This window comes from Mus caroli (assembly GCF_900094665.2).
Source record: "Mus caroli chromosome 2 unlocalized genomic scaffold, CAROLI_EIJ_v1.1 2_unlocalized, whole genome shotgun sequence".
In the NCBI taxonomy this organism is placed as follows: Eukaryota; Metazoa; Chordata; class Mammalia; order Rodentia; family Muridae; genus Mus; species Mus caroli.
The window spans coordinates 124,711-150,614 of NW_018388434.1; the positions used below are offsets into that span (position 1 = coordinate 124,711).

At 37.7% G+C, this 25,904-nt stretch overlaps 1 protein-coding gene across 1 annotated transcript in view; it reads left to right on the forward strand.

Moving 5' to 3' along the window:
* LOC110287578 (sodium-driven chloride bicarbonate exchanger-like) overlaps positions 1-25,904 on the forward strand; it is a gene marked incomplete at its 3' end in the record, with an annotated part of 308,235 nt that overhangs the window by 112,945 nt on the left and 169,386 nt on the right. The window contains exons 8-9 of the mRNA XM_029473719.1: positions 19,147-19,291; positions 25,079-25,325. Of these exons, the coding sequence (XP_029329579.1) occupies positions 19,239-19,291; positions 25,079-25,325 (300 nt within the window). The remainder of the gene's footprint in view (positions 1-19,146; positions 19,292-25,078; positions 25,326-25,904) is intronic.

The following is a 25,904-nucleotide window of genomic DNA, read 5'->3' on the forward strand; positions in this document are numbered from 1 at the left end:
CCCTTTGGGTTTTCTTTATTGTGTCTACTTCCCTTTGTAGGTCAAATATGGTTTTGTTCATTTCCATCACCTGTTTGAATGTCTTTTCCTATTTTTCTTTAAGGACTTCTACCTGTTTGGTTGTGTTTTCCTGTTTTTCTTTAAGGGCTTGTAACTCTTTAGCAGTGTTCTCCTGTATTTCTTTAAGTGAATTATTATAGTCCTTCTTGATTCCTCTACCATCATCATGAGATATGCTTTTAAATCTGGGTCTAGCTTTTCAGGTGTGTTGGGGTGCCTAGGACTGGGTGAAGTGGGAGTGCTGCATTCTGATGATAGTGAGTGGTCTTGGTTTCTGTTAGTAAGATTCTTGCATTTGCCTTTCGCCATTTGATAATCTCTGGAGTTAGTTGTTATAGTTGTCTTTGGTTAGGCCTTATTCCTCTCCTGATTCTGTTAGCCTCTATCAGCAGACCTGGGAGACTAGCTCTCTCCTCTGAGTTTCAGTCATCAGAGCACTCTCTGGAGGCACGCTCTCCTCTTACAGGCAAGGTGCACAGATATCTGGTGTTCAGACCTGCCTCCTGGCAGAAGCTGAAGGCCTGAAACACAGCATGTCCCAGAAGCTGTTAGCTTATGTAGTCTATACTCTCACCTGCTCAGACTAGTCTCAGAGGGATCCGGGACCCAAGATGACACCCCCATGTGTTCCAGCAAAGCCCTCCTGGGCAGGGTGGACATCTCTCCTCTGGCTGGGATGTCTGGAGCCTGAAATGGGGTCTGCCTCAGAAGCTGTCCTCTAGGGACCTTGGGGGTGTCCACAGCCCAGGTGACCAGGTGCTGGCGCCGACTGGAAGGGATTTGTGACCCTGGTCAGGCTGGCTTTTCTGCTTCCCTAATGCTGTCTCAGGTCCCGTGTGATTGGATTGGAACAGAAGTTGTGTTCCACTCACAGGTGGTCCTAAGATCGCATGGAGAGTCCTCTAGGGGACCTTGGGGGTGTCTGACGACTCTGTGCCCAAGGTGACCCAGTGCTGGCACCGACTGGAAGGGATTTGTGCTTTCTTGTATCTTTTGTTTTGTGTCTGAGTATTTTTAATCAGTATGAGAATGCTCCATGAGATGCAGAGACGGTATTTGTTATGTGATTGAGTGAAATATCATGTAAATATCTTTTAGCTTTATTTGACTTGTCTGGATGATTTGTCAGTAGCTGAGAGTGAACTATTGAAGTCTTCCACCATCAGTGTATGAGGTCAGTATGTGATTTAAGCTATAATAGTGCTTCCTTTATAAGCTTGGGTGCTGTTATGATTGTGGCATAGGCGTTAAGAATTAAAACATTATCTTGGTGGATTTCTTTTTTTGATAAGTATGTAGTGTCCTTACATATGTCTTTTGATTTGTTCTATTTTGAAGTCTATTTTGTTAGATATTAAAATGGCTATACCAGCTTGCTTGGAATCTTTTCCAACCCTTTATTCTGAGGAATATCTGTCCTTGATGTTGAGGTATTTTTCTTTACTGTAGCAGAAGGATGAATCCTGTTTTTGAATCTGTTCTGTTAGTCTGCGCTTTTTTATCGGGGAATTGATACAGTTGATGTTGAGAAATATCAATGACCAATAATTATTGATTCCTATTATTTTGTTTTTGTTAGTGGTTTGTATGTGTGTGTGTGTTCCCTTTTTGAATCTGGTAGTCTGAGAATATTTCCTGTGTTTTCATAGTTTTAGTTTATCTCTTTTGGTTGGAGTTTTGTTTTTAGCACCTCTCTATGGCTGAACTTGTAAATATTGTTTAAATTTGTCTTTTCCATGGACTATCTTATTTTCTTCATCTATAGTGATTAAATATTTTGCTGGATATGGTATTCTGGCCTGACATCTGTGGTCTCTTAGAGTATGCCTCCAAGTCACTCCGGCTTTTAGAGTCACCATTGGGAAGTTCAGTGTAACTCTAACAGGTGTACTTTTATATATGTTTTTCCCCCTTAAGGAATTCAATATTTGTCTTTTTTTGTTGTTGTTGTTCTCTAAGTTTAGTGTTGTGATTATTATGTGCTAAGGCCATTTTCTTTTTTGGTCCAATCTGTTTGGTATTCTGCATGATTCTTTTTGTGCATCTCTTTCTTTAGGTTAAAAATGTTTTCTTCTATGATTTTGTTGAAAATATTTCCTGGGCTTTTGATCTGGATTTCTTCTCATTCCTCTATTCCGATTATTCTTTGATTTGATTTCCAGGATGTTTTGTGTTAGGAGTATTATAGTCTAAACATTGCTTTGTCTGATATATCCAATTCTTCTATTGTATCTTCAATGTTGGAGATTCTTTCTTATATATATCATCTTCATAAGGCCATTTTAAGGTCTTTTTTCTTGTGTTTCAGCTATATTGGAATATTCAAGGTTTGTTTTGGTAGGGTTGCTGAGCTCTATGGTACTGTGTTTTTACACTGGTGTCTAGGCACCTGGAAACCTCATAATTATAGGTCTAGGTGCTGATATCTGCTTTTGTCTTTATTGTGTGGGTATTTTGTTTCTCCATTTCTCTTTCCTCTCTGGAATTTTAAAAGAATAAGATAGCTGTGTGTTGCCTAATAGGAAATTTTCTATGGACCTTACAGGTATGGCCATAGTGGGGGTGGTTCCAGTTATGCAGTGTTTCTGGGTATTGGGGGCTGACACTAAGGAGGTGGGATAGGCTAAGTGGGTACACAGGCAGTAGGAAAGCAGAGTGTTCCACCAAAATCTGTTTATTTTGTTTCCTTGGAATGGGAGCAGAGTATGAAGAGAGGTCACCCCAGAATGTCTGCTGTAGAGCTGGGCATAAGACTCTGGAATTGGATCTGGAGCATGAGAAGGAGTGCTTAAGACCTACAGTCAGCTGACCTGGACCTGATTCCTTTGCAGAAGTACCTTATGGGTTAGCAGGAAGTGCATGCTGGAATTGGTGGCTGAGATAAAGTGACAAGGGGCTGGAGCTTAAAGAAAGGAAGGTCTGTGGGATCCACAGGAGACATGGGCAGGGAGGGAAGGGAGGCTGCAGCAGGTGTTCTGTTGCAGAGCTTGGAACACACTGGAGTTTCAGAATTGGTTTCCTTGGCCTCTCTCTGTTCCTAGGGAATGTTTGAATCTGGGAATGCTCCCAGGAAGTCCCTGCTTGTTTTGAAGGTTGGGAGAATGGGATGAGTTGATGGAAGGATTACTAGGAAATGGAGACCACAGCAGGTGTTCTGCTAGAGAGGGGTTGGGGGATGGTGTGTGATAAGACTGGGGCTTGGGTCTGGAGGAGCAGGAGAGATGAAGATTTCAGTCAGGCATGGCCCTAGATTTATGAGGCAGTGCTGGGGTTGTGTGCTAGGATAAAGCAACAAGCAATGAGAGGATTAGGCTGGAGGAGGGGGAGGGTTCTGCAGAATATACTGGAGATGGAGTGCGGGTAGGGTACCACAGATGTTCTGCCTCAGAGCGGGGATGAAACTGGAATAACCTATTTGAGACTGGGATAATATATTTTCAAAAAAGGAAAAATTGTTTTTATTTACGTGTGTGTATAGATTCATGTAGGTGTGTGCATATGTATGTGCAGTTGTGTGAATGCATGCATGTTTGTGGTGGCATGTGGAAGTGATGTCCTCAGTCATTCTCTAATTTATTTTTTGAGACATGGTCTCTAATGAATCTGGGGCTCTCCAGTTCATTAGTCTGGCCAGCAGTAGTGCTTGAGATTACCTGGTTTGTTCCCTCCCTAGCTCTGGGATTACAAATACACCTGGCTTTTATGGGTACTACTCACATCTTGTCTCCAGCCAAACCATTAGTGGCACAAGTATTTATAAGACAGATTAAATCTACATAAAAGATAATTACATTACCCTCCCCATCTTTCAGACTCACAGCCCTCTCCCTCCCAAATTTAAGGCCTCTTCTTTTTTAACGTTGATTTTACATACACATAAATGAATAAACATATGAATACAACCTGTTGTGCTCAGTTCAGCCTTGTGGGGCTTGTTCGGTTTCTGGAGTGAACCACTTGCTATTGTTTAACCATTCTGAGGGTTCACCCCTGAGTATAGATAGTTGCTTGGTTGGAATTGGGGGAGGGCCTATGTTTCCTTCCTCCTCTCAGCACGGGGAACCTGTGCAGGCTTTGTAAGTGCTGTGTGTGCTACCAGTCTCTCTTCCCTTCCATATAGCTCCCTGAGCCCTGCCTGAAAAAAGGAATTTGATGAACACTTCCTCTTTAGAACTGAGTTGCAAGATCTGTCACTCTGCACATCATCCATTTGTGAGTCTCAAGTTAGTTCCCATCTAGTGCAAGAGAAAGCTTCTGCGATGATGACTGAGCAAGGCATTGTTATATGGCTAAAACAGAAGGTCATTAGGAGTTAGTGAATTGTTATCTTTTTAATAAAGGTCTTTCTGTATATGTGTACATGCATGCTTGTGTGTGTGTGCACATGCACGTATGTGTACAGGGGGTGCAATGGGAAGGGGAACTAGGGACACATGTAGAGGTTAGAGAAAAGCCTCTACCAGGTTGTCAGTCCTTGCCTTGCAGACTGAGAACAGGTATCTCATCACCACTGTGTATTTAGGCTTAGCTGGCTCACACGCTTCTGCTCACTTACATGTTTGTAGGAGCTAGGATTACAAATGGTGGTATCATGTCCTGTTTTATGTGTGCTCTGAGAATCTAAACTTAGGTCCTCCTAAAGTTAGGCTTTCAAGACAAGCACTTAAACCACTGAGTCATCTCTCCAGCAGTAGAAAAATATATTCATTTTCAAAGACAGAGTAATCATTAAATAAGAAAATCAATTCTATTGAGAAGCAACAATGGTATAATAATGTTTGATTACTGTTAACCCTATAGCTGTGGGAATTAGAAGTAAGCTTATATTTGGTAGGGAGAAATAATAAAATAGATTAATAAAAAGGAGAATAATATAAATTCAGATTTAGGTTCAGATTCAGGTTTAGAATGTCTAGGAAAACTCTTCTGAGGATGGCCTTTTACATTTATGTCTAAATGATAAAATGGAACAATTCAAAGATCTGAAGGAATTGAATTCTGAAAGTAAAAAATGGCTTGAATTGAATTATGAGACAAAGTGAAAACCTGGCTACTTACAAATGCCTCAAACTTGCAATTCGGTATTTGATTTAGCTGCATGGTTTTAAAATCAATATTAAAATTACCCTCCTAGTATTCTATTAGGACAACTAGAGTTCCTTTCAGTTTCATATTTATGTTTACCCTTGCTTTTCCTTCTCCATTCATGCCATTTCCTTAGATTAAAATCACTTGCTTTTCTATTTCTGCCTCTGGAAACCTTATTCTCTTTGCTAAGTAAGACCGATTTCCTTCTTTGCTATGGATAACCTCAGTCACAGCCAAATCTTTCCTCTAAATTCCTATAATGCTGTGTGTGTGTGTGTGTGTGTGTGTGAACTTTAAAACATTCAGAATCAAATCTTTCATTAATATCATTCTTTATACTTACTATAACCTAAGTGCTTGTACTGGCTAGTTTTGTGTCAACTTGACACAGCTGGAGTTATCACAGAGAAAGGAGCTTCAGTTGGGGAAGTACCTCCACGAGATCCAGCTGTAAGGCATTTTCTCAATTAGAGATCAAGGGGGAAAGGCCCCTTGTGGGTGGGACCATCCCTGGGCTGGTGGTCTTGGTTCTATAGGAGAGCAGGCTGAGCAAACCAGGGGAAGCAAGCCAGTAAAGAACAACCCTCCATGGCCTCTGTATCAGCTCCTGATTTCTGACCTGCTTGAGTTCCAGTCCTGAACTTCCTTGGTGATGAACAGCAGTATGGAAGTGTAAAGCTGAATAAACCCTTTCCTCCCCAACTTGTTTCTTGGTCATGATGTTTGTTCAGGAATAGAAACCCTGACTAAGACAAATTGGTACCAGCATAGTGGGGTATTCCTGTGACAACCTGACCATGTTTTGGGGAGGACTGTGGAAGGACTTTGGAACTTTAGACTTGAAGATCCATTTGTTAAGAGCTCTGTCAGATGTTGTGTAGGAGCTTGGAAGATAATGTTGAGAACAGTGCAGAAGATGGAGGTCTGGCTTGTGAAATTTCAGAGGGAAAATTAAAGACTCTTTTCAGGGCCATTGCTGTTTTGATTGTGAAGATTCTGTAGTTCTGGTTAGCTGGGGCTGAAGAATCAGCTGTGATTAACAAGATGTCAGAACTACCAAAGCAAAAACTTCGCATTACTGGGACTATTGATGCTGGTTAGCTGGCACTAAGAAATTAGCGGTGATTAAGAAGAGACCAGAATGGTTGAGGTGACATCTTCTGGGAAGTGTTTTCTGAAAGCACAAAGAGGCTGTGTTCCAGAGATAGCCAAGGTTGTACTTCTGCTGCAGCAGGACTTGATAATATGTAAGGGTCACCCATGGTTTTGAAGGCATGAAGGGGTCATGCAGAGCAGCTGAGGCTTGGCACTGGGAGAGGCCATGGAAGGCCATTGGTGAAGGTACAGCCTCAGTTGCAATTGATGGCCCAGGACTGAAGGGGTCATGCAGTGTTTTGGAGATGCCAGTACCCTGAGATGACCACCAGGAGCAGCAGCAGCAGTGGAATATAGGTGTCTGGAGCCTAGAGGACTAAGAGTGTGCTACAAAGGGCATGGCTGGAGAAGTGACCCAAGCCCTTGGAGGATCCCAGAAGATCATGAGTTGGATCCCAGACATTGGATGGTTGGAGATTGATTTTTGCTTTTGATTGTGACTGTGTCCTGATATTTTCCCTCTTGAAGGAAGAAACTATTTTAGTGGAGCCCACAGTTAAGAGACTTTTAATTGTAAAAAGACTTTGGATTTTAAAAGAGATGGATATTTAAAAGAGATTGAAATTTTAAGAATATGTAAAGACGGTGGGACATTTAAAGTTATTTAGACCTTGGGGATGAATAAGAATGTAAGGGTCGAGGCTTACTAGTGATGTGTTTGTGTGTCAAGTTGACAAGGGGTCAATTGTACTGGCTAGTTTTGTGTCAACTTGACACAGCTGGAGTTATCACAGAGAAAGGAGCTTCAGTTGAGGAAATGCCTCCATGAGATCCAACTGTAAGGCATTTTCTCAATTAGTGATCAAGGGGGAAAGGCCCCTTGTGGGTGGGACCATCTCTGGACTGGTAGTCTTGGTTCTATAAGAGAGCAGGCTGAGCAAGCCAGGGGAAGCAAGCCAGTAAATAACATCCCTCCATGGCCTCTGCATCAGCTCCTGCTTCCTGACCTGTTTGAGTTCCAGTCCTAACTTTCTTGGTGATGAACAGCAATGTGGAAGTGTAAGCTGAATAAACCCTTTCCTCCCCAACTTACTTCTTGGTCATGATGTTTGTGCAGGAATAGAAACCCTGACTAAGACAGTGCTTTTTCTTATTTATTTTATCCTCTATCTTCTTATAACACTGTTTTATGTACAGTAGAAGAATTGGATATTTTTAAACAGAGGCTATATTAAATATATTTGAAATATATCTGTCTTTGAAGTAAGATAAAAATGTAGATAATTTGAAGTGGCTAATTTGGCATAAGAAAGCTGAGTTTTTAAAAGTTTAAGTAGTGAGTCTTTCACTGTTACAAAAATTTTATTTTGTACTCAAAATATATTTTTCAAAATATGCTTTAATAGTTATAGCATTTTAGTTTAAAAAGGATGAATGATATACTTTAATTGATCTCCCATGGTGCATACAATATTTGGTTTCTTCAACTGTGATTTGCAGACCAGCTGCATTAGCATCAGTCTGAATGACTGAACTGTGCCTTTTAACAGAATTCCAAGTGGTCTAAAATATCAAATAGAGAAACAGCCAGAGAACTTGTTAAATATTTTATCTTTACATAGAATTCTCATGAAAATAACTGCTTGCTAAGTGGATAAAAAGATTATAGGTCATATATTCTGTGTAGCACAAATCCATTTTTAAAATTTAAATTGAATAAAAACTTAAACATGTCCTAACAGTCCACTTGCTAGGTAAAAACAGTCTGTAAAACTCCTGTCAATTGTTAAATACTCCAGTCAAGATGCCTGTAGTATAGTAATGTTACTACAAGGTAGTGATCATTGAAGTGGTGCTGACTTTGGATATCTGGATTTAAAATTTAGCAGTGCTATCTTACTGTGTCTTTTAACTGGGAGTGTAAGACACTTCTTTGAGTTTTAGTTCCCTATCAAAATGTAATTAGTATGTTTTTAGATCAAGCCAGTCTGTGACAATAAAATGAAGCAATACTTCTTTAATTGTGTCCCTTAAGTAAGAATCTTTTAACTTGTAAGAGACAGAAATACAGTTTAAGCAACAAGGGAACATTTCTTTCCAAGATCAAACCACAGGATATGCTGAATTATATCTAGATTTCAATAATTTGTCACTCATCACATTTCTTTTTATTTTCTGTCATCTGTCTGCCAATCTTATCCATCTATCTTCCTTTTATCTGTCCATCCATCCATCTATCCATCTGTCCATCATCCTTGGAGACATGTCTTACTTGACTACTTAGTACTCACCATGCAGATCAGGCTGTTCTTAAATTTACAACTTAATCTTACCTCTGCCTTCTGAGTGCTGGGATTGCAAGCATGTGCCACCATGCTTGGCCTATGACTTAAAATCATTTTCTTTCAGGCATTTTTCACAGTGGAAATATGGTCTTTTAAAATTTTTCCTCTATTACTGAAGCATAGGTGTCAAATGTATTTCATATCAAGCTTATGAATTCAGGGGAATAATAGAGATGGGCATGTGTTAAGTCAGGTGTCCATCCTTGGTCCAGCAACTTGTCAGAGTTGACTGAGGCCTCTTCAGAAGGAACGGAGGAATCCTCATGATAGACAGATAGCAGTAGACTTCTAGAACGAAGCCCAAACACTGTCTCTAAGCTATCCCACAGATAGTATAGTTAATTTTTCTTTTACTTTTTTTCACCTGTTAATGTGGGAGCTGTTGTTTCATTAATCTGTCTTGGTGCTGCTTAGTGTTTTCTACTAGTTATCTGCATGCTGAGAGATGTACTGGTAAACACACGTAGTCTTCAAATTCTCCAAGTCATATTTTCTCATGCAAAGTTTGATGTGGCAGGGCAAACTTGATACTCTCCAAAGAGAATTCTACTTGAATCCTGTATCCAAAACCCAGAATCTTCAACCTCAGTTCAAAGAAGTTCCTTTTTGTGCCAATCTAAAGTCTGCCTTGGCATGATTGACAGAAATCCTGTGTAAGAACTTTACTATCACATAGAAGTATGGTCTTGTCTGTGTTACTCAGGAAAAGAAAGTGAAATATTGAGTATTCAGCTTGTAAAGCTTCTGTTGTCCTTCACAAGTCATGTCATGTGGGTGACACTATACATACATACATACATACATATGTCTATATCTATATCTTTTTCTTGTTCTGAAAAGGAATAATTAGTCATGGTAAAGATTAATCCACTAAATGTTATATAATGGAGTACACTGAATCTTCTATATCAACATACCTGCTAGTTTTCACAGATTTATCCATGACGGTACTCTCAAAATATGGTCTCACTCTCAAGAAAAGGAGCTTCTAGGACTCTTCCTCCCTCCCAGGAGTAGTTTTGCTAGAGAGAGGGGGAGGGATTCAAATTAAACTCCTTTAGCAGGCATTCAATTGGGTAATAATATGTTAGATTATAAAAATATATAAAACATACATGTGCTACATGTTCTTTACAGTTTTTTGTTCATATGCAGTATATTTGTGGTGATGTTTTGTAAAAGTAGTTTATGAAACAAGATTTGATCTATGACTTAGCATCATAAATTCAAGTGATGCTTGTTAATTTATCCATTTAATTTTTGTATATGGTCATTCATGTTCTTATCCATTAAAATGTCTATTAAAGTTCTGTTAAGCATTTAGCACCAAGATAGATGTGGAGAAACAGGGAAGAAGACAAACTCAGTCTATACTGTTAGAGATCATAGACTGCTGTGGAATCTTTTGAATAAGGTCTTAATATCTTCTTCATTCAGAGTTGGGAAAAAAACAGCAAAAACTTCCATGCTCTTATGAAGAGAGCCGCATTGTTGTTACCTCTGATGTCCTGACCTGACTCTAGAATTATATTTAGTTTACCATAATGATTCATTCATTCATTTAGCTGAATGGCATTCTTTGCTTCCTGTCTCCAGCAGATCCATGTCTACTAGACCACAGGAATTACAGTTTCATGGTGAGAGAGCTGATACCATGATACAGTTTAAAAATATTTGTGCACTTCTTATGTAATCAGGCATTTTAATAAAGGAAATACCTTTTATTTATTGCTGATCAAATCACTAAGCCTTCCCTAGAGAGTGTTCTACCTCCCATTTTGATGAAAAAAATTGCTGCTCATTTTTATATGTTCTTGTAATCATGTTAAATATTGTTATACTGTTGTAAAAACATGAATTAGCATAACTACTTCATTCTCATACTAACTTGCTAGTCAGAAAGATGGCAAAAGGATATAGTAAATAGAATATAGTAAAAATAATTAATAAAGACAGGTTAAAATATCTTCTGTCATCAAGCAATATTTGAAATATTTTCAAGCCCACTTTTTTTTTCAATTCTATACTTTTTTTTGTTCTTTTTCAATCTTGTGAAGTATAGTTTTTGATACTCCAATGTCCTTTGAATTATTTCTTAGTAATTTCTGCTCCAGGGCTGTCAAGGTGGTGAGCAGGCAAAAGCCTCTGCCCTGTGAGCCTGACAATGGTGCAAGGAGACGGTGACTGGTTTGGAATGGCTATGGTGTGCATGCAAGCAACCCCCCACCATGCAGATATGTACACAGTCACCTACCACTGTACTGGACTGTGTCTGTGAACTTCCCCACCAGCTTTCCTGTGGATAAATGTAAGTAAAGGCCTCAGAACTCAGCATTCTTGGGCAGAAGGGATGCCAACCTTGCTCAGTCAAAAATCTTACCAACATCCTTGGCTCTTGTGTCTCTCTTATAGCCCACATTATGTTCCCAGCGAATACTCTTGGCTGTAGCAAGAGGAACATCCAGAATCCGGGCCTTGATCCTTTCTTGTGCATCTTTCCACTGTTCTCACTCTAGGGAAATTGATAGAATCACTGTCTACCATGTTACTTCCTGCAGAACTTTACTCAAATTTCACACCAGTGAGGTACTCTCTGGTGCTCCATTCAACAATAGACTATAGCTTTCCCAGTCCTTCCTTTCTGTGTTATATTTACTGCTCTAATCACTATCTCATAGACTGTGTGCTTTATTCCCTTACTGCTTATCCTCTGACTGCTTCATTTTTTTTTTTAAAAAACAATTTTTTTAAAATATTCCTTCCTTCCTTCCTTCCTTTTATTTATTTATTTATACACTCCAAATTTTATTCCCCTCTGGGTCCACCCTCCGATTGTTCCACATCCCATACCTCCTCCCCACCCCCTGTCTCCACTAGGATGTCCCCACTCCTTACCACCCTCCACTCCACCAGACTTCTAAACTCCCTGGGGTCTCCAGTCTCCTGAGGGTTAGGTGCATCTTCTCTGATTGAATCCACATCTAGCAGTCCTCTGCTGTATATGTGTTGGGGCCCTCACATCAGCTGGTGTATACTGCCTGGTTGGTGATCCAGTGTTTGAGAGATCTCGAGGGTCCAGATTAATTGAGACTGCTGATCCACCTTCAGAGTCACCCTCCTCCTCAGCTTCTTTGAGCCTTCCCTAATTTAACAACAGGGGTCAGCTGCTTCTGTTCATTGATTGAGTACAAATATTTGCATCTGACTCTTTCAGCTGCTTGCTGGGTCTTTCAAAGGGCAGTCAGGATAGGTTCTTTTTTGTGAGCACTCCATAGTCTCAGTAATAGTTTCAGGCTTTGGGACCTCCCCTTGAGCTGGATCCCACTTTGGGCCTGTCACTGGACCTTCTTTTCCTCAGGCTCCTCTCCATTTCCACCCTGCAGTTCTTTCAGACAGGAACAATTATGGGTCAGAGTTGTGACTATGGGATGGCAACCCCATCCCTCACTTGATGCTCTGTCTTTCTGCTTGAGGTGGGCTCTACAAGTTCCCTCTCCCCACTATAGGGCATTTCATCTAAGGTCCCATCCTGCCACAGACCGGGCCTAATCGACCCCCCCCTAACCCGTGGGAATCAGGTGTTTGGACAGATGGGCATAGAGTCGGCGAGAATTAACAGACAGACTCGACACAAGGGAGTGTGGATCTGAATGTAATTTGTCAAATTGAGCATCAAACTTTTTATACAGAAGAAAATAGGGAATTGGGTGACGCACTGGCAAGGTACAAAGAGGTTACTGAATTCTTACACAAAACAAAGGAATACAAACATGGAAGAACTGGCAGGAACCAACTGGGGTAAAACTTAATGTTAGCAACTGGGATAAAAAACAACTCCACCTAAGGTCCACTTAATCTTAGAAGACAGGGGCAAGGGCTTCATGCCCTTGCTATAGTTCCCACTCTAGTCTATTGTATAGTCCACTTCCCTCTAAACCATTGTAAATACTTGTTTGTATATGGGTGTAACTCAGCTACCTATAGTTCCTCTTTAGGTCACAAACTTTCTTCTTCCTAAATAATGGTAAATTTCTGTGTAGGGCAGTGACTTAGCTATCCATGCCCAAGGTCAGATCAAGGACTGCCTAGAATCTAACTTAGATATATGTCAAAATATCAATCCTTAGGAGCACTTGTAATAAAGCAATATTAAGGGAAAGCACACAGATCCATTTACCAACTAAAGCAAGGACATTGGAGCATTCGTTATACAGAATGCCACGGTTCCAGGAGACTAAGTTTCCATGAACTTTTCGCCTCGGGACAGCGTCCAGGTTTTTGGGGCCTGTCGCGCTTGTCACTACTGGAGTGGATGTAGCACCTTCCTTTGAGTCCTGAGAGTCTCTCACCTCCTAGATCTCTGGTGCATTCTAGAGGGGTCCCCCAGCCTCCTACCTCCTGAGGTTGCCTGTTTCCATTCTTTCTGCTGGCCCTCAGGCCTTCAGGCCTTTTCCCCCCACCCAATACCAGATTAGGTTCCCCTCTTCCCTTGCTGTCCCCCATGCCCTTTCCCTCCCAGGTCCCACCCTTTCTTCCTCCCTTCCCCTTTATGATTGCTTTCTTCTCCCCCCACCCCCAAGTGGGAGTGAGGTGTCCTCACTTGGGCCCTTCAGTTTGTTGGCTTTTTGAGTTCTGTGGACTGTATCTTATATCTTGGGTATTTTGTACTTTTTTTTTTTTTGGCTAATATCAACTTATTAATAAGTACATACCATGTACCCTTTTGAGTCTGAGTTACCTCACTCAGGATGATATTTTCTAGTTCCATCCATTTGCCTGCAAAACTCAGGATGTCCTCATTCTTAATAGCTGAGTACTATTCCATTGTGTAGATGAACCACATTTTCTGTATCCATTCTTAGGTTGAGGGACAGCTGGGTTGTTTCCAGTTTCTGGCTATTACAAATAAGATTGCTATGCACATGGTGGAGCACGTGTCCTTTTGGTATTGTGGGATATCTTTTTGGTATATGCCCAAGAGTGGTGTAGCTGGGTGTTCAGGCAGAACTATTTTCAATGTTCTGAGGAACTGCCAGATTGATTTCTGGAGTGGTTGTACCAGCTTACAATTCCTCCAGCATTGGAGGAGTGTTCTTCTTTTTCCACATTCTCACCAGCATGTGTTGTCACCTGAGGTTTTGATCTTAACCATTCTGATTCCTGTAAGGTAGAATCTCAGGGTCATTTTGATTTGTGTTTCTCTGATCACTAAGGACTTTGAACATTACTTTAGGTGCTTCTCAGACATTGGCGATTCCTTGTTGTAAATTCTCGGTTTAATTCTATACCCCAATTTTTATTGGGTTGTTTGGTTTTTTGGTTGTTAGCTTCTTGAGTTCTTTATATAATTTGGACATTAGCCCTCTATCGGATGTGGAGTTAATGAAGATTTTTTTTTCCCAATCTGTAGGTTGCCTATTTGTCTTATTGACTATGTCCTTTGCCTTATAGAAGCTTTCCAGTTTTGTGAGGTCCCATTTATCAATTCGTGATTTTATAGCATGAGCCACTGGAGTTCTGTTTAGGAAATTTCCCCCTGTGACAATGAGTTCAAGGCTCTTTCCCACTTTCTTTTCTTTTAGATTCAGTGTATCTGGTTTTGTGTTGAGGTCTTTGATCCACTTGGACTTGAGCTTTGTGCAAGGTGACAAATATGGGTCTATTCCATTTATTGAAGACACTTTCTTTTTTCCATTGTATATTTTTGGCTTCTTTGTCAAAGATCAAGTGTCCATAAGTGTGTGGTTTTATTTCTGGGTCTTTAATTCTATTCCATTGATCAATGGGTCTGTCTCTGTACCAATACCATGCCATTTTTATCACTTTTGCTCTGTAGTAAAGCTTGAGGTCAGGGATAGTTATTTCCCTCAGACATTCTTTTATTGTTAAGAATTGTTTTTGTTTTTCTGTGATTTTTGCCTTCCCAGATGAATTTGAGAATTGTTCTTTTCATGTCTTTGAATAATTATGTTGGGGTTTTGATGGGAATTGCAGTGAATCTGTAGATTGTTTTTGGTAGAATGGCTATTTTTACTATGTTAATTCTGCCAATCCATGAGCATGGGGGATCTCTCCATTTTCTGATATCTTCTTTGATTTCTTTCTTGAGAGACTTGAAGTTATTTTCATACAGGACTTTCACTTGTTTGGTTAGAGTTATCCCAAGATATTTTATATTATTTGTGGCTATTGCAAAGGGAGTTGTTTCTCTAATTTCTTTCTCAGCCTGTTTATAATTTGTATAAAGGAAGGCCACAAATTTATTTGAGTTAATTTTATATCAGGCCATTTTGCTGAAGTTGTTTATCAGCTGGAGAAGTTCTCTAGTAGAATTCTTGGGGTTGCTTAAGTATACTATAATATCATCTGCAAATAGTGATACCTTTATTTCTTCTTTGCCAATTTGTATCCCCTTGATCTCTTTTTGTTGTTTTAGTGTTCTAGCTAGCACTTAAAGTACTATATTGAACAGATATGGGGAGAGTGGGTATCCTTTTCTTGTCCCCGATTTTAGTGAGAGTGTTTCAAGTATCTCTCCATTTAATTTGATATTGGCTTTAAACAGTATTTTCACTGTCTTATTTTCCTGCTATGTCCTCTAGGTACCAGGACAGTGACTTTTCAATTACTGGCATATAAAAGCTTTGAAATAGCAATTTGCTAAAAAGCAAAGCAGTATATTAACAGCAATTTTTATACTAGTAAAGTCAGTAATAGTTGAAATACGTATGTTTTCAATAGATCTCTATTACTAAGAAAGAATATAATACTTTTACTCATTTTCATTTTAAAATAAGAAACTAGTGATGGAGAAAATAAGGTATTCATCTTACAAAGTCCTTGCTTTATGTGACTTTAACTTTCTTGCATTTGAACAGCACATTCAGTTTTAGATCTTCCTTTTTATTAAGATGAAAATTGCTTTTACATGATACAGTATAGAGTAAATTAAAATTTTGCAAGTTTTTTGATTGGAAACAAAGTTAGATGGATCAATGCAATGTTGGGTTATGACAACCAACCATTTTTCAATCCTTTTTCTCTTCCCTCTTTCCTTAGGGCAAGGAGCCCTTTCTTAGGGATTGCTCCCACACCACTCTGGCCTGTATTTCTCCAGAAACTTCTGGATTTGTTTTACTATCTTTTACTGTCACTCCAATAGAAATAATAACAAGACCAGCACTTGTCTTCTGATTTTTAAATAAGTGATGGACCTGGTATTAAAAACTAGATGGTTATGTTCACACATAGGGAAGCTCATGAGGTTAATGAAAAAGTACCATTGAACAGACACTAAAGGACAAATGCCTCTCAGAGCTCATTTTTGCTCATATTTTGTTTTATCTTGAACTACTGGTTTTTAATAATGTTGATCAAGTCAATGTTATTTCTGAAAGTAAAAGTCATCAATGGTTTTTATGTCACATGTGTGTGATATTTGTGTTCTAGTGAAGAAATACTTGTGTTTACTAACTCTGAACTTTTGCCCTAAAGTATGTGTGTTTGTGTGTGTGTGTGTTTTAAAGGAAAGTTGAAATACAAACATAGAACATTACCAGGCTTCTAACCAAAGGTTTGGAAACGGTTTGATTTATTGAGAATTATTTTATAATAATACATTTTTATTCAGCATTCAAAAATTTAGAATACTGACTGGCCAGTGAAGTCCAGAATGTGTTTAAATGGTGATGTTTCCTTGGGGCTTCTTCATTGCATTGCTCTAACATCCATACTCAGATATTTCCCCAAATTCACTTTCAGCTCTCTTCTTGACATCCTCATTTGGGCATCCCTAGCTAGTTCACTCAATGAAATAATGATGGTTCCCACTATTTGTTGAGGAATTACTATATACTGGAAAATATTATAAGTACTACACTGGCATTAGCTGATTTAATTCTCAGAACAGTTTAAACTTGTTTTTTAATTAATTTTACAAAACCAAGGGTTCAAGAGTTCAAAAAACTTACGCAAGTTGGCATGGACATCATATTTCACGAGTACAAAGTTCCTTTATTTCTTTATTTTACACTTCTCTTGTCTTTGCTTTTATTTTTTCAAACACTTGGAATCGAAGTCGGGGTTTACTACATGCTGGGCAAGTACTCTTCTACTGGACTATCCTCCCCTCTCTCCAGCAAAATCTATGTTACTACAGCTTCATAGCATCTTTTGTGACACAAAGTAGAAGCTTTTTATTCAAATTTTAAGAACTTGTAAATGCTTTAGCCTTAAAAATTAACAATTAGATAAATAATTCATTATCTGTGACATTAAATATTTGATTATCTTTGACACCAAATGAGAATTTGCTGGAAACATATGATTTACTACATGTATAGAAGAAACAGAAGACAAGAGGAAAGCATATTACATGTTTGACTAAACAAAGGCAAACAACCTAACCCAGGTCATTAACACTGCAGGATTTCTCACCCTGACACAGGAATTATCACTTCAATTATTTTCTGTTAAGAAACAGGACCACATGTTTCTTCTCTGAATGAAGTTTGAAGAAGCCTTGCTATAAATAAAGCACCATTACATACATCATTGTTATAGAAATACTGTGGGGTTTTTTTGTTTGTTTGTTTGACCACATCCATTAAAAACAAACAACACTTTCTGAGTTCATATAAATGCCAAGTGTGGATGTAGACATCATGATTCTTTATGCTAATTACATTTAGGATAAACATTTTATTTGGTAACCTAAACAAATTAAAGATCAGTTACAGCATAGTGTAAAATGTATCTTCTTTGAGGCAGGTAACTTCCTTTATTGGAGGCTTACTAGGTGTCTTCACGTTGTATGAACTTCAGCAAGTTGCTTCACTTGGATATATTTCAGTTTTTAAATATATCAATTGATATAAAACACATTTTAGGGTTGAAATTAAAGATAAATTAAATATGTTAAATATAAAATATAAAACATTTAGCATGGTATGGGATATAGCCTGAAGACTAAAACCATGGTGGATTTTTTTTGTTGTTTGTGAAACAATGCATAGCATACCAGTTCACTTACGATGTATATAATGTTTGCCATTTGCTAAATAATTAGTGATACTTAAGCCAAATGCTTGCTCTCTCTCTCTCTCTCTCTCTTTCTTCCTCTCTTCTTTTCTTTTCTTTCTTTCTTTTTTCTTTTTCTTTTTTTTTTGATTTGAGACGGGGTCTCCTCACTCCATCTAGATGTCTACATACTACTCACTCTGTAGACTAAGCTGGTTTTAAACTCAGATCCACCTGCTTCTGCTTCTAGAGTACTGCGATTAAGGATTGTGCTACTACACCAGGCTCAACAGGCTCACATCATTTTCTTTTAAGAAAGATACATGCTGTCTTGAGTAAGAGAACATATGAAAATCAAGTTACAAAAAGTGATATACATGCCACTTAATATAAACATCTCAATTTGAAAATACAGAACATTTATTCTTATCCCAACTTTCTAGATTAGAATTTTTGAATATGAAACCTACATAAAAGCATCCATATAAATTCAGATATAAGCTCAGTATGGATAAGTTTTAGTGATTCCTTTATATGAGGTAGATACCTTAAATTACATATATACATATATATATATTGCATTTTACCACAAAATTATAATATAATTATATAGTGTATATTTAAGCAAATTTATTAGACAGTGTATTTTCTTCTAGCTTTTCAAACTTCCTGTGTATTAATCTTTCCTTCTTCTCTTTCCCTGTGTATTACCTTCCTCCCCACTTCATTAATATCTGATAAATTATGCTTCTGATTATAGTTTAATATTCAGTTAAAATAATATTTGTAACAAATTTAAATATCTTTGACTCTATTAGTTATTCAGTTTTGCTTCAGAGACAATTAGTTTTGACCTAAATAATTAGAAACAAAAGAAAAGTAAGTAAAAAACAAGAAATAAATCTCAACTTACCTTTCTTCTATATCTTACATTGAGTATCAGCTGGCTTTTCTGCCCATGTGCTATGAATATGATAATGCTGTCTATGATTTTTCACTGTCTATACCATATATTAGTAATGTTTTAGTTTGCCATATACATAAATTTATGGGAAACTGTTCATATGCTTTTAACTTGATTTAGATGTCATCTTCTGTGAGGTGTCATCCTTCATATTCCCTTGCTTTCACTTGGCTCTGGAATAGGTGGCCCCTTTCCATCTTTCATATATGTATGACAGTCATGTTGTCCTCGGATGTGTCTGAGTATTCACTTCCTTTCCATACTGTAGCCTCCTTGGGGAATACTTTTCTAGTTTTTCCAGTGCCTTGCTCAGTATTGTATTCATAGGAATTATTCAGTAAATGCTGATTAAATGAATATACCAGTCTTTGTCTTTATTTTTGAGATACTTGTGTTCCTGAGAAATATTAGAATGCTTAAGTAAACATTAATTTTCTCATAATTTTTTTAAAAGTCAATTTTTTCTCTTGTTAAATTATATTTGTATTGATGCAAGATAATATTTTATATCATGACCAAGTTTGAAGTTATTTAAGTACCATTATTTTTTATTTATTCATTTTGTTTAATTCTTAGGATGCAATATCCAAATCCAGTTGGATTTCAGAAGACTAAACTTGGATACTGGTTCTAAATAGTAGTGTGTTAAGGAAAGCTGAAGATCCAGGATGTCCACAGCAAAGGTTTCCCTAGAACTGAAGAGAAGAAGAATTGGAAATGAGTAAGACATTTATTTCCAATGTACTTTTTTATGTGTTTTCTTTTCTGTTAGTTGAGCCTTGGTTTAGGATGAAGAAAGGAAGAAACAATGATAGGCAGTTATTTTAAATGAATGCATAGAATTTGAAAGTAGAAAGTGGCAGTTTTGACACAGCTTGGGTGAAATAGCAGAGACACACCTTAATAAATGGTTTAATTGCAGAGTTTATTTAGATATCATATCTTTAAGATAAGGACTTCTATTTCATGATTATAAGTCAACACTTGCTTTTAATGCAGTGAAAGGAATAAACAAAAAGGAACTATCCCCATTACCTTCAGGAAAGTCAAAATGTAGGTAATACATGCCAAATGGTACGAGTGACTCTCTCCAGTGGGTGAGGTAATACATGCCAAATGGTATGTATGAGTGACTCTTTCCAGTGGGTGAGATTATAAATGACTCTTTCTGATTTCTATATCATTCTTGATTTTCCTGGCTAAATATTATTCTTTAGGTTTATCTCCTTTCCACACTAACACATTAGTTAGGCAGTACATCCCTAGTTAATGGTACTCTAGCAAATTCTGGACAGCTCATTCTGTGATCAACACAGTACATTGAAAAGTCACCTTTTCCTTCTTTTATAGAGGCAGGCAACACAAAATATACAAGTCTTTATTGAAATTTGTAATAAAATACCATCTTAAAATTATTTTATGATATGTCCAAATTATAGTTTCTGATGAGGTTTTCTGTTCATAAGAAAATAAGCCCATTTATAAGTGAGTAATCAGAAAACATGTTGAAATTCTCTGACAATTACAGTAAATTTAGGATAAATACTCAGGGTATTAGATTTTATGAAATATTTAAAGTTTCTCTGGATACTGTATATAAAATATATAAGGATACTATTCACTAATAGTTTGATTATCAATGATTAAGTGGAGAAATTGCTGAGTATTAACTTCCATTGTTAATTCAACAGTTGTCATCTTTGATGATGCACACTCAAGAGCAAACAAACTTTTTTGTTCATCATAGTTTAAGAATGTATAGTAAAATTTACACAGGGCTCACTCTGAAAAACAATTATTTTGGTGTAATTCTTTAACTTGGTGTAGAACGATTATTTTATCACAAGGTCAACTTTGCAATAAGTATTACAAAGTTAGGAACAGAAATGATACATTCAGGGCCATTTAGCAAAGACAGTAATAATTAGAAAAAATGGTTGATAATTGGGGAAGTAGTAAGTTGAGACATAATTTTTTTTTATGGCAAAGAAGGGAAATTTTAACTTTTTCCCACAAAAGAAACACCTAAAGGAGTTTAAATCTTTAAAGTAAGGATGAGAAAAATGTCATTAAAAGTCATTTTATCTCGAGTTTTATACTTCGGTCTCTTGTTTTTTACATATAATTTTTATGTAGCTATATTGTCAAATAATTATAATACAACCATTTTAAGCTCATTGCTGAGTAGCTTACAAAAATAGATGAGACTCTGACTATGGTTATTTTATTTGTCCTTGACAGTTACTGGGGGTAACCCCTAATCTACTCTTCTAATTGCTGGCCTGGCTCCCTCCCCAGCAGTGTACCCCAGATAGTTGCTGTTTCTCCTGGCCATGTGCCCACTGTTCATTTGCCCTCAAAGTGACTTCCTCCTCTTCCCATCTTTCTCCTCCAACCTGGTCACTTCTCACCCACCTTCCTCTAATTCCTCCAGGAACTGGCTGCAGCCAATTCTATTTAACCAATAGTACTAAGTCAAGGAGCAAAGGTTTGCACCACAAAGCTCATAAACATGAGAGTCACTGGTAGACCCAGACCTTTGGGTGTAGAATCGAGCATTATAATGCATAACAACAGGTCTAAATTGTGGCCTTTTCTGAGCAGAGCCCATGTCTTATTTGTTTCAATGTACTTTCTAGTGCACAATAGCCCTTTAGCTCCTATTGAATTGAGCTAGTTTGGACTAAGATGCTGTTTTTCAGCCATCAACTGAGGACATAGACTGCAAGAATTCCCTTTCAGGATAAGTTAAGACACCACCTTAAAATTAAGAACTTAAATTGTTCAAATTTCAAGATTGGGAAAACCAGCTGTGATCTCAGAGACATGTGGTTTAAACTGTCTCTTTTAGTTTGTACTTCACCACAACTCTGAAATGCATTACTTAGTTTGCATATTCTTTTTCTGGTGATTGGTTAAAATTACTATCAAGTTAGGGCCCCAAAGCATCTGTAAAATGAGATTAAGTAGTGACTTTCCAGTTGTGGGCAACTATGTCCCACATTTATGTTTTATAGTAGGCATTCTTAGCTTTTCCCATAGTGATCAGGATTCATTTTTTTAAGCTGATAAGAAAACATTTTTGGGGTTGGAGAGATGCTTCAGCAGTTAAGAGCACTGACTGCTCTTCCAGAGGTCCTGAGTTCAAATCCCAGTAACCACATGGTGGTTCACAGCCATCTGTAATGGGATCTGATGCCTTCTTCTGGTGTGTCTGAAGACAGCGACAGTGTATTCATATAAATAAAAATAAATAAATCTTTAAAAAAAAGAAAACAGTTTTGTTTTCTTTTGAGTCAGGTAATTTCAATGCAGTGCTTTGATTGATTCATCTTACAAATCAATATAATATGTTTTAAATTGCTCAGAACATTTGTACGTGTCCCAATAGATATATAATTACTGGGACAGAGCATAAAGAAAGGATATAAACAGTGCTGGGATGTACTATCAGATGTAAAATATTTTTGAAATATTCATGTAAAAAATTTTAAAGTCATTGCCAGCCTAATGTTCAGATATTTTATATTAAAAAAAGCAAGGGACTTTGAGATCCAAGCTAAAAATCCAATACTTAAAAAAAAAACCCTGAAAAATAAATCTTTTTTTTTCAATATTAGTGTTGGTAATAATTTCTAGAACCCAATGTTTCCTTCAAATACATTAGATGGCCTCTTGTGCAAGGTAAACATTGTGTTAATGGGAATATCTTATTCCTAGATCTTAAAATAGCAAAAAGAAGTAGGAACTGAGAGTACACTGAGTGCAGTGTGGTTTGTACACTTGAGAGAGGAGATGAACTTGAGCTCAGCAAGAGGCTCAGGATGCAGGACAGATCATGGAAGGAAGCTCACACAGAGATTATTTCTTTTTCCTTACCAACAAAGGGATTGGTTAGGACAGGGCAGCTAGAGATGAGGTTAACTCATTGTTCAGTGCTTTCCGTAGTGCCTCTTTCTAAGCTGGACTCCGGCCGATCCCTACTCTCATTTCATTCTTCAGAGAGGAAAATTCCACTTTAATATTGCTGCATATGACAGGAAAATATCATTAGTAAACACAGTATCTGAAACATAATAGAATGAAAATAAGACTATTGTCACATTCTTGTAGGGTGTATAGAACATTAATTTATTTCCTTTGATGAACTGAGTCATACAGTTCTTAATATGATACTTCCAATCTGGCTGTTAGGTTTCAATAGATTCTTACTGGATTTCCAAGCAAGAGAAGCCTATTTTTAATCATGTAGGTCAGTTCTCAACCTTCCTGATGCTGTGGCCATTTAATACAGTTTCTCATGTTGTGGTGATCCCAACCATAATTTTTTTTCATGACTGTAATTTTGCTTCTGTTATGAATTGTGATGTAAATACCTGATATGGGGTAGTGCCCCACAGGTTGAGAACTGCTGATCTAGGCCCAAGGGAAAATACTATGGATTAGGAATTATACAAAATTCACTTTGGAGCAAGTTTCAAAAAGGAAATCCCCGGATAATTCACCTCCTAGACTCCACTAAGAATGTACAGATAAGATAACTCATGCATTTCATATTTCCTTATGCAATTTGGAATTTCTCTTCTCTTTTATTTCTCTTTCCCACCAGAATTTTGAAACCAATGATACTGTGCTAGAAGACTGTTTTCTTAGTAAAAATTCCATTACCTAGAGATGAGTGAGCACTTTCTCTCCAGCTATTGCTCATTTTATATGAGTTGGTTAGGGTATTGATTGATCCACTATCTCAGTCTTTGGCCATTAACTTTAAGATATTTTATGAAATAGATATAGTAGGTTAAATGAGGATAATTTTCTTTTTCTTCTTTCGTTTTTCCTAGGCAAGTATCTGATGCTTTTGGATCAGAGATATATAGAAAGATAGGATTTTAAAATTTTATACTATTTATTACTATTGTGTTATATTTCGTGTATATCTGTGAGGGTTTGTTTTCTCCTCCTACTCTGAGTGTTCTGGGCATGTAGTCGGTTTATTCGGCTTGATGGCAAGCACCATTTCCTGCTGCACCATCTTATTGGCCTTGAACTTTAGTAGTAGGCTCTGATGAATCCTATTACACTGGTACTGTTGGGAGAGTAAGTCCCAAAGCAATGGTTGTTCCAGCAAAGCACATTCAGAGTTGATTAATACATACTGTAGAAAATGATGATTAATAGGAATTTAAATGCAATTTTGTTTTTATTGTCTCACTTGGAATTTTCTTCATTATGTTTAAATTAATTTAGAAAAAATATAAACTAGGTGACTTAAATAGAAATTAATGTTCAAAGGACAGTTTTATTATGTTATTCATATAAATCATTTCTGATTGTTTGTTATGGTTATGTGTGTAGGTAGGAACACTTACTCATCAATTTGATGTAGAAAATCAGGTTGAGCCCACTTATTCCTAGTCAAATATCTTAAGATTCAGTTCCATTGTATAATCTAAATGTCCTATGAACAAAACTGTTACTCTTAACATTACAGTATAAAAACTAGTAGTTTCCCAGAAAGCAATAAAAACTTATTTTAAGAATTGTATTGAAGATGAAAAAGTTATCTATAATTCCATCTACAATAGATACAACCAGGAACAGTGCTGGCTTCCCCCCTGTAATCTCAACATTTATGACTAAGAGACAGGGAGATAACCAGTTCAAGGCTACTCTTTTCTTCTTACTGAGACCCTCTCTCAAAGACCTAAGAGATGGACATACAGCTCAGCGGTAAATATTTGCCTAGCATATCTGAAGCTCTGGGGTTGACTTCATATTCAGAAGACAGATCCCATAATCAATTTCAAGAAATATGTATGCAAAATGAATCCCATAATTATTTAAAAGAATGTGTGTGTAAACCATCGCCAATGTCTTTTTTCTAATGGTGTTCTTTGACTCCTCTCCTTCCAGGAATTACTTAACGAGTTAAGGCAAGGAATATATGCCTAAGCTACTGATCACATCTGCCACCTTTTAATTGACCTTTAATATATTTTAGTCATTGCTATTGTCAGAATATTTTCCATTCCTGTCTGCTTTGAGAGACAAATTTTAGAAAAAAAATCCTTTTTAATAGTGTATGACTTGCCAGTTTCTCACAATTTAAACATAGAAAATGTCTATTTTACCAATTTACAAATAACTTACATTTTTAAGTTAGTGAATGGTTCAAGCTCACTGACATTCTAATTTTGAAGTCATTTTACCTCAAATATCATACTAAATGATAGTAGGTAAGAGAACTCCTATTTAGACTTTGCACTGACATCACCATATTTGAACTGTTGTTTCCTATTGGATTCTGGAATGCAGTGAGTGTCTTAAGGTGTCAAAATCAGACTGAACTGGTTAGAGGCCAGCATGAACTCATTTGTATAAGAAGTTATCATCTCAGGCAAAATTCTCATTGCCCTTTGGACTCGTAGCATCATCGGCTGTACTTTATACAAGTATCCAGGTGTGGGCAGTGATTCAGGGCTTTGGGGATCTCTCTTACCGGCCCAAGGATTCAAGGCAATCAGTGCAAATCCTGGCCAGCAGCCCGAGTGAGTAGGAGCCATGTGACTCTGGTGAGTTGGAGTGTGCAGTTGCCTCCTGCTTCAGAGCTACCTGATCCGAATACTAAGCAGAGCGAGTGCCCGGCTGAGTGGAAGACACTGAAGACACTGCAGAGCAAGGTGCTTTTTCCAGAGGTGTTACAGAACATGGAGATTAAAGACCAGGGAGCCCAAATGGAGCCGCTGCTGCCTACGGTAAGAGACAACCTGCTGTCAAATAGATTAACCGCTTTGCTGCTGAACCTGTCAGGCAAGTGGTACGCTGCTAGGTGCTGGCAGAGTGTACTTTTGGGGTGGTGGAGAGCTCCCACAGCATATGGACAGGGTCTCCTCCCATCTCCAGAGACCGAAATGCTTAAAGCAGAGCACATGCTTTTTTTTTTTTTTTCCTCCTCAATATGGATGCAGCATGGTGATGAAATGTCTCATGTTTGTTGCTGTTTGAAGAAATGGCTAGGGTTTAGCAGCAGGGGCAGTTATGTGTCTTTCTCTCTGCCTGCTATTGCTTATCTTTCTGTTTCCGAAGATTTGCAGTGCTGACTCAAGCTCCTGCAAAAAACCCCCAAACCCCCTTATCCTATTTAGCCCTTAATACATTTCTTCCTGTGCTCCATCCTCAGGCAGTGAGGTGAGGGAATCTGCTGCTGTTGAAGCTCTAGAGATTTGATCTCAGCAGAAAACGGGAAAAGGGTCGTCTGTGTGTGTGTGTGTGTGTGTGTGTGTGTGTGTGTGTGTGTGGTCTGTCAGTATCTCTCTCAAAGGGACATGTACCAC